Source organism: Urtica dioica, chromosome 4 (assembly GCF_054948205.1).
Source record: "Urtica dioica subsp. dioica isolate 48M chromosome 4, U.dioica_male_clone48M_v1_H2, whole genome shotgun sequence".
Lineage (NCBI taxonomy): Eukaryota > Viridiplantae > Streptophyta > Magnoliopsida > Rosales > Urticaceae > Urtica > Urtica dioica.
In genome coordinates, this window is record NC_142759.1 from 9,936,951 (window position 1) to 9,945,921 (window position 8,971).

Below are 8,971 nucleotides of genomic sequence, written 5' to 3' on the forward strand. Positions count from 1 at the left end.
TTATTATTATTATTATTATTATTATTTTCTTTCTAATATTATTAGCTCGATTTATATACATCAAACATTTGCTTGCATACAGAAAGAATTCTTCCAACACAAATAATTCAATATTAGCATCACCGCACATATGTTTATGACGAATGAAAGGTAATCGATGATATTAATTCCGAGCAACGGGTTGAAAGATGAATCAAATCACCCAAGTACCGCCGATCATAATATAATTTTTTTTTTAAATATGTTCAAATACCTGAACCACTCAATACCAAAAACAATCTGAAATAGAAATTTCACCCCTTTAAGGCAAAACAAAAGAAAAAAAAAATGTGGACACATATACAAAATATGAACGAAAATGCTTCCAACACATGGAAGAACAAGAAGCACTAAAGATTTGAGGATTGCTTACTTTTTCAGACATTTATTCATTAGTTGATAGAGAGATCTATACACCATGAACAAAATAGGCATTGTGTTCGTATAGACAAAAATCTATAATTCTCTCATAAGAGATAGTGGAATGCGGTCATTCTGTCTACAATCCAAGTAAAAAAAAAAAAAAAAAAAAAAAGCAAAGAGTCGAGAGATCCTTGGAGCCCATGGAGCCGCGTGGCCGTTGCCTCGTCAGCACCGGTAACACCAAACTCCGACAAAACTAGAACCACTTGGTGATACGTTAGGCAGAATATTGACACCAAAGATTCAAATCTGGTTGTTCAAGCATTGGTAAACTGACGGGGTAATTTTGAATCCACTGATGCCATGTATTTTTATCAATCCGTTTATTTGACATTGACACCAGAAAAAATTCTATGACACCACGCTGAGCTCAAAGCTGATTATATGATCTTGTCGTTACCAAGAAAAAATATATCAATTGTTTGATTCACAAATGCATATATCTTTTGGTACCAACACTGTAAACCTAAAACACAAAAGGCAATAATAAAAACTGAATAAATAACCAAGACACGACTACTTCAGGCCGATCGGAACTCCTAATCAAAGAGAGAATGAAACCCACGTCATCGTCGCCCTTTTCCACGGGCACTTCCTGTAAAACAAAACACACAAGATTTACACAAATCGCCCATCACCAAAACTGCACAAAAAATAGGCTCTGGTTTTTAGTTTACCATCTTCTTCTTTATTGACACCAGAGCAGAGGCAATGGAGGTTCAAGACAAGATCTTTGCAAAAACACATGGGCCTGTACAATTTCAGCTTTAAAGGAGAGAACTTTTCGAGGGCTTGTCAAAAAGGCATATATGCTTTCAATAGAACTCCTTGAAGTCGGCCATGTTGTTGCAACACACAGACGACACCAAAGCGTTCCAAACCGAACGCTCGGGCAATTTGCCTTGGCTGATCATCTCCTCTAACCACATCACAGCCTCATACGGCTTTCCGACCGAACAAAACCCCTTGATGAGCCCATTGAAGGGCTCGTCGCTACAAGGCCAGCAACGCTTCGCTAACATCTTCTCCATCACAACGCTCGCCTCGACAAACTCTCCCTCGCGGCACAGCCCGTTCACCACAGTGCTATAACTCTCCTCGTTCGCCGCGCAACCAGATATTTTGGCCATCTCTTTCAGATACCCCACGGCAGACCTCGATCCGCCTCCTTCGCAGAGGTGCTTCAACAGAACGTTGTAGAGTTTCACGTTCAGGAGACAATTATCTCTCACCATCTCGGTCTCGATAACGCCGACTGCTTTCTCGGTCTCCCCTTTCCTACACAGAGCGCTCATCTTCGCCTCGAACAGCAGAGCCGTCGGCCTAAACCCTCTTCCTCGCATTTCTTCGAGGACTTCGTCGCCCTCAGACACGTTGTCTTCTCCGTAGAGCTCGGTCGCGATGACAGTGTAGCTAGCCAGGCTCGGAACCCCGCCCTGAATCAGGGCTCGGTTCATCATCCTCTTGAGGCTCTCCTTGTCCTGATCGCCGCCGAGCTTGTCGAGGTCGAGACGGAACCACTTCCGCCTCGGAGCCCTGAGCCCTTTCCTCAGTATCTTGCCGAGAATCGCCACCGCTTCCTCGACCTTCCCGTGGTCGCAAAGAGTGTCCAGCAAGTTTCTGTAGATCGCCACGTCATCACCGCCGCCTTTCTGCGAAATCCGCCAAAACATCGCGTACAGCAAATGGACCGCCTCGCTCAACCGGCCGTCCCGGCACAGCCCTTTCATCAGAATCCGGTAGCTCTCCCGGTCGGGATAGACGGTCTGGTACTTCATCTCCACGAAGATCTGCTGAGCGATGTCCGAACGGCCCTTTTCGCAGAGAGCGGCCATTAAGATGTTCAGGGACAGAACTCGCGAGCTGACTTCCCACCGGGAATAATTCTCCAAGAAGAGCCGGCGAGCGTCGTCGAACCTGTGATCGTGGATAAGCATCTTCAAGATGGTGTGGAACGATTCGGTCCAGTTCACGCAGTTGAACTCCGGTATGTTCTTGAACAAAGAGTAAGCTTCCTCGGGAAAACCGGCGTCGCAGTAGGTCTTGATTGCGTCGACGAAAACGTAGTCTCTGCACTCACAAGCGTCGTTCCTCATCTGATCGATCACTTTCTTCATCTCGTTGACTCGACCCGAGCCTCCAAGGATTCGAATCATGGCAGCGTATACGGGACCGTTGTGGCGGTATTTCGGGTACATAATCTGAGCTTCATTGAAGAGTTTTAAGGCGGTCAATGGATGTTTCTGCTTCTTCAAAATCTGGGAAAGTTCCGAGGGTGTTAAGAACCTAGGCCATCTGACACTCATGGTGTCTCAACAAACAAAACCACCCAAAAAAAAAAAATCAAATTTAAGCATTCGCTGCTAACACAATTTATTTTTGCTGCGAACACAATGGTTTCACGGAGGATATATGTCGAGCAGTTGGCGTGTGGCCTACTCAACTGCTCTAGTTCTTTCCAACATTGCTTTCCTGTTATTATGAGAAAATAATTCATATCAGAGTCTACTTCCGTACCGAACGGAATAAAAAGGAGAATAAAAAAAAAATTAATGTTTGGGGATTTGGATTAACATAAAGAAGAGTATGACGAGATGTCGAAGATGTGTATTTCGCCGCGCTCTCACCTTCCAGATCAAGACCACAAGGACTGTGCTGTGAGAGAGTTTAGGGTTTCAAGGTTCTTGCTGCGTCGGCGAAGAAGAAGGTGAAGAAGGAGAGAAAATGGGAGGGGACGGTACGATGCGAGGGAAGCCAGTTACTATTGCAACTTTCATTTCTTTTTTGTTTTTTTGTTTTTTTTTTTTTTGTTTTTTTTTTTTTTTTTTTGCGACAAACATACTTTCATTTCATTTCTCGGTAATAACTTTTTGTAACCAATGTTTCAAGTGCCTTTTACATGCTTACTTCTAGGGGTTTAATTTTTTTTTTTTTTTTTTATAGAAAAAACATCGTTATGCCAATGAAAACCAAACATAAAAAGTTTGAAAAAAGGAATATATTTCGATGAAAAGCTGCATACATGATAATAATAATAATAATAATAATAATAATAATAATAATAATAATAATAATTGTTAAGCCGTTTTTTGGTTCAACACTTATGGACACTGACGTGAGCGGACTTGGTCACGTGTTTTCGAATCCATGAGATTAGTAATGAGATATTCCTCTTATCGAATTAAGAACGAGATAATTGGTTTCTCAAACTCTTGGACACGATCGTAGAGAGAATATAATTTGGCTCGGGAGCCTCGGGTTTTGAGAGAGTGTGAACTTATCTCTCCCACTCTAGAGAGAATGGAAGGAGATCGTTCCTCGTTTTTGTGTGAAAATGAATGAGTGGAGTAGCTTTGATTCTCTTTGTTCTTGATTTCGGTCTCAAAAGTGTTTCTAGTGAGAGAAATAGCTGAATAGGGGTTTTGACAGAGTCTAGTTAGAGAGAGAAAAAGTCAACTCTTGACAAGTGTTTGTCTCAGGTATTTATAGTAGAGTTATAGTAGAGTTGTGAGGGTCGGGGTAGTCTCGTCATTTGGCTGTTATTGGAGGGACGGTCTTGTTTGGGAGGGGATGGACGAGATCTACCGCAGGGTCACGGGACGAGCCCATGAGCCACGGGACCTGCTAAGGGGTCATGGGACGTACCTATGGGTCATGAGACCTGTCAGGGGGTCATGAGACTTATCCATGGGTCATGAGACCTGCTAGGGGGTCATGAGACTCGCCAAGAGGGTCACGAGACGTACCCATGAGTCGTGAGACCTGTCGGGGGGTCATGGGACTCGCCAGGGTGGGTCACCAGACGTACCCACGGGTCATGGGATCTGCCAGGGGTCATGAGACTCTTCAAGGGGGGTCACCAGACGTACCCATGAGTCGTGAGACCTGTCGGGGGGTCATGAGACTCACCGGGGGGTCACCAGACGTACCCATGGGTCATGGGACCTGCCAGTGGGTCATGAGACTCGCCAGGGGGGTCACCGGACGTACCCACGAGTCATGGGACCTGCCAGTGGGTCATGAGACTCGCCAGGGGGGTCACCAGACGTACCCACGGGTCGTGGGACCTGCCAGTGGGTCATGAGACTCGCCAGGGGGGTTACCAGACGTACCCACGGGTCGTGGGACCTGCCAGTGGTCATGAGACTCGCCAGGGGGTCACCAGACGTACCCACGGATCGTGGGACCTGCCAGTGGTCATGAGACTCGCCAGGGGGTCACCAGACGTACCCACGGATCGTGGGACCTGCCAGTGGTCATGAGACTCGCCAGGGGGGTCACCGGACGTACCCACGGGTCATGGACCTGCCAGGGGGTCACCAGACGTACCCACGGGTCGTGGGACCTGCCAGTGGTCATGAGACTCGCCAAGGGGGTCACCAGACGTACCCATGAGTCGTGAGACCTGTCGGGGGGTCACGAGACTCGCCGGGGGGTCACCAGACGTACCCATGGGTCATGGGACCTGCCAGTGGGTCATGAGACTCGCCAGGAGGGTCACCGGACGTACCCACGGGTCATGGGACCTGCCAGTGGGTCACGAGACTCGCTAGGGGGGTCACCGGACGTACCCACGGGTCATGAGACCTGCCATGGGGTCATGAGGCATGAAACTACTGATGACGTGGCCCCTTGCCTTGTTATGATTCCATTTGGGCCGAACCTTGTGTACATCTTTTTTGGGTTGGGTCGTAGCATTTCTTGTAAAGGAAAAATGACCAATAACAACAACAACAACAATAATAATAATAATAATAATAAAAGGGAAACTTGATAAACCAAGCATTGTGTGACACACCTTTTGAAAATAAAGACATGTTTTGGGAGTCTTAGGAAAACCAAGCATTTTTAGTGATGAAAAGTCATAAATACCCTGCTGTTTATTCTTCCTTCATCAGCAGAGTTAAATGCCTTAACAAATTCGAAATAAAAAAGGGAGCAAAACCCACAAACCTCACGCACGCAAACCCCCACGCACAGCAAACCTCACGCACGGCAAACCCCGACCCGCTACCAGTCCTCGTCGTCGCCGCCATTCGCTTCTTAGATTTAAATTTAAAAACAAAACAAAAAATCTTCAAAATCGGATATGTGGTCAAGGTCCAAAACTTTAGCCTACCACAGTATAAAACAAACGACAAATCCTTTGTATAAAACGACAATCGTCACCATTTTTCAATCTCTATTTTTAACCGTTGGATAAGTAGTATCCTATGGCCAACAAATGTTTCATATATAAGAGTATAAACAAACACATTTAACCTCAACTAAATTTTGAAGCAAACAAAATCAAAACTAAAATCATTTATGTCAATCTTTCTTCCGCCACACTCTCTCTCCCGCTCTCTCTATGTATGTTCACTTTCTCCAACTGAGCAACGATGACCGAATCCTTTCTCACGTTGATCGTTTCTATTTCTTCGACTTCACTCACTCATCGTTTTCGTCAGAGCTGTCGATTGCCTACGACTCCATGATCCTTTCAGCCTCAATTCGTAATTAGCGGTGACTGATGTTTAGGGTCAGGGCTTTTGCGACAACCTCTCCTTATGAATGCGTTCATTGTATCTTTGTTCCTTGACGGAGAGTCGTTCTCGAAGGTACGTTATTTAATTTGTTTTTTTGTTTTTAATCATAACTTTGTTTCCTTATTTTGTCAATTTAGCCATTTGTGACAGATGTTCAAATGGATGATGTCGATAATGGTAATAATGCTTGTGTTGTATGTGATGTAAGTAAATCAATAATGGCACTTTTCTCTGTAATGATAATTTTATCTTAATTATAATAGAGAACAGTGGACTAAAGTTTTCAATGAAGAATTGGCGAAGCTCAAAAAACGCAATTGCAAAGGTATACTTGTCTTGTCTATTGACCTGATCTTATTTTGCATTCTTGTTCAATCTCTACATTCATTCATTTTTTTTATTTTGTATTTTTTGCATTGGTGTTCATTCAGGTAATAGCAAATCAAAAGCACCAAAGTGGTATACTTGTCTTGTCTATTGACCTGATCTTATTTTGCATTCTTGTTCAATCTCTACATTCATTCATTTTTTTTATTTTGTATTTTTTGCATTGGTGTTCATTCAGGTAATAGCAAATCAAAAGCACCAAAGTGGTATACTTGTCTTGTCTATTGACCTGATCTTATTTTGCATTCTTGTTCAATCTCTACATTCATTCATTTTTTTTATTTTGTATTTTTTGCATTGGTGTTCATTCAGGTAATAGCAAATCAAAAGCACCAAAGTGGTATACTTGTCTTGTCTATTGACCTGATCTTATTTTGCATTCTTGTTCAATCTCTACATTCATTCATTTTTTTTATTTTGTATTTTTTGCATTGGTGTTCATTCAGGTAATAGCAAATCAAAAGCACCAAAGTCTCCAGATGCCACGGTAGATAACAGAGAAAATCGGACTCAGTTATCAGTGAAGAAGCGACCCCTTCGGCATTCTTACAGCTCCAGAAGCTCTCTCTCTCTCTCTCTCTCTCCCAGAAACTCGTTGTCATTCTCATATCGCCACTCCCAATGAAACCCCACAGGTTTCTCAACTACCAAACACTCAAGTACCTCAAAACACTCAACCCCGTCGTGCTCAACCACCCTTCACACTTCGTCGCGCTTTTCTCTTCAACCTCTCAGACCCCGGAAACAGACCCTCCTCCGATCGTCCCGGCGAAATCCGACACCGATTCTCAAGACTCTCTTCTAAACCTGATCAACTCTTCTCAATGGCATTTAATCAAACACCTCTCGCCCGGTCAAACCTCCCACGCTCTCCTCAGCCTCCGCGAGAAGCCAGACCTCGCTCTCCGCTTCATAGGACACGTGGAATTCATCCGCCTAGACGTCAAATCCCAATGCCTCGCCGTCGCCGTACTCGCCGGAGCTCCGTCGCCAGAACCCGCCCTCCGTCATCTCAAGATCGCCGTCAACGGCGACGACTCCAGATCGATCCGGGAGATCTTCGACGGGCTGTGGATCGCGAGAGAGCAATTGGGCATCGACGACGACGATGCCGGCGTGTTCGAACTCTTGATCAGGGCTTGCTGCGAGGCGAAGAAGGCCAACGAGGCGATAGAGTGCTTCCACGCCATGAAAGACATGGGCTTGGTCCCAAAGATCGAGACTTGCAACGAGATGTTGACTTTTTGCCTGAGATCGGAGATGTTCGAGGCCGCTTGGGTCGTGTACGCCGACATGTTCCGGCTCGAGATCAGGTCGAGCGTCGTGACCTTCAACATCATGATCAGCGTCCTTTCAAGACAAGGGAAGCTGAAGAAGGCCAAGGAGTTCATCGATTACATGGAGTTTCTCGACATCAAGCCCAACAACGCAACTTACAACGCCCTGATCCACGGCTACTGCTCGAAGGCCCGGATCGAAGGAGCTCGGGTGATCCTCGACGCGATGAGAAGCAGAGGATTGAAACCCGACTCCCACACGTACAGCCCGATCGTCAACGCACTGTGCGAGGAGAGAAAGACCGACGAGGCTGCCAAGACTCTGGACGAGATGATCACGATCGGAATAGCCCCGACCGCCGCGGCCTACAACGTCCTCGTCGAGGGGCTCTGCGAGAGAGGTGATCTCGAGAAGGCTTTCGGGTACAAAGACAGAATGACCGAGAGGGGCGTGAACTCGACCGCTTCGACTTACAACCCGTTGATCCACGGGCTATTTCTCGAGGGCAAACCGGGGAGAGCCGAGGAGTTGCTCGCGGAGATGAGAGAGAGCGGCGTGAGCCCCGACGAGGTCACGTACAACGTCGCGATCAACGGAGCTTCCCGGCTCGGACTCGCCGGAAAAGCCTTCTCTCTCCGTGACGAGATGGAAAGCAAAGGAATCGCCGCGACGAGACCGACCTTCACATCGCTCGTCTACGCTCTGACGCGGGAGAGAAAGACCGCGGAAGCGGAGGAGCTCGTGAGGACGATGGTCGGGAGAGGGGTCGGTCCCGATCGGACGGTCTTCAACGCTCTGATCGACGGTCACTGCGCCGGCGGCGAAACGGGGCGCGCTTTCGGGGTCTTGGAGAGGATGGAGAGACTTGGAGTCTCGCCGGACGAAGTGACGTTCAATCTGTTGATTAACGGGCTTTGCAGGGAAGGGAGCGTCGAGGAGGCCCGCGGGCTTATTGCGGAGATGAAGGTGCGGGGGATCAAGCCCGGCCACGTCAGCTACAGCATCCTCATCGGCGGCTACAAGCCTCGGGATGAGGCGTCGGGCGTGGGTTTCGATCCCACGATTCTCAGTTACCGTGCGCTCTTGGAAGGGCTCGGAAAGAGCCGCGACGACGAGCTCGCCGCAGAACTCCTCGAGCAAGTGGTGGGCTAATGTGGAAGATTGGTTGATTAATTGATGAGTACTGATGCAACTTTTTAATAGATCGATTTTTTTACATCAACTGGTTAATTGAATTTACTGGGAAAAAAAATACAAATACACTGTACTTTGTATTCATTTTTATTGTTTCTTAAAGAATTGAAAGTTGACCTTTC

General features: G+C 46.5%; 2 protein-coding genes across 6 annotated transcripts; one reads left to right on the plus strand and one right to left on the minus strand.

Moving 5' to 3' along the window:
• Positions 1–469: 469 nt before the first annotated feature.
• EMB3101 (Tetratricopeptide repeat (TPR)-like superfamily protein) lies at positions 470–3,285 on the minus strand. 3 transcript variants are annotated; one of them, XM_089613779.1, is made up of 4 exons: positions 3,090–3,285; positions 2,831–2,934; positions 1,140–2,720; positions 471–1,057 (listed from the first exon to the last, which is right to left on the minus strand). In XM_089613779.1, the coding sequence occupies exon 3, from the start codon at positions 2,658–2,660 to the stop codon at positions 1,278–1,280; it is 1,383 nt and encodes a 460-aa protein (XP_089469905.1). In that variant the 5' UTR covers positions 2,661–2,720; positions 2,831–2,934; positions 3,090–3,285; the 3' UTR covers positions 471–1,057; positions 1,140–1,277. The 3 variants fall into 3 exon arrangements, with proteins under 3 accessions (XP_089469903.1, XP_089469904.1, XP_089469905.1); XM_089613777.1 differs by having other exon boundaries at positions 470–1,057; positions 1,140–2,934; XM_089613778.1 differs by having other exon boundaries at positions 470–1,057; positions 1,140–2,934; positions 3,037–3,285.
• Positions 3,286–5,744: 2,459 nt separating this feature from the next.
• On the plus strand, positions 5,745–8,971 carry LOC149400250 (uncharacterized). Of its 3 annotated transcripts, XM_089613775.1 has the most exons (4): positions 5,745–6,062; positions 6,254–6,315; positions 6,690–6,717; positions 6,824–8,971. In XM_089613775.1, the coding sequence occupies exon 4, from the start codon at positions 6,999–7,001 to the stop codon at positions 8,805–8,807; it is 1,809 nt and encodes a 602-aa protein (XP_089469901.1). In that variant the 5' UTR covers positions 5,745–6,062; positions 6,254–6,315; positions 6,690–6,717; positions 6,824–6,998; the 3' UTR covers positions 8,808–8,971. The 3 variants fall into 3 exon arrangements, 2 of the variants coding, with proteins under 2 accessions (XP_089469901.1, XP_089469902.1); XR_016296818.1 differs by lacking the exons at positions 6,690–6,717; positions 6,824–8,971 and adding an exon at positions 6,422–6,454; XM_089613776.1 differs by lacking the exon at positions 6,690–6,717 and having other exon boundaries at positions 6,256–6,315.

Excerpts from the sequence above, each read along its gene's own strand:
- EMB3101 (XM_089613777.1), bottom strand. The coding sequence starts at position 2,768 with ATGAGTGTCAGATGGCCTAGGTTCTTAACACCCTCGGAACTTTCCCAG.
- LOC149400250 (XM_089613775.1), top strand. The coding sequence starts at position 6,999 with ATGAAACCCCACAGGTTTCTCAACTACCAAACACTCAAGTACCTCAAA.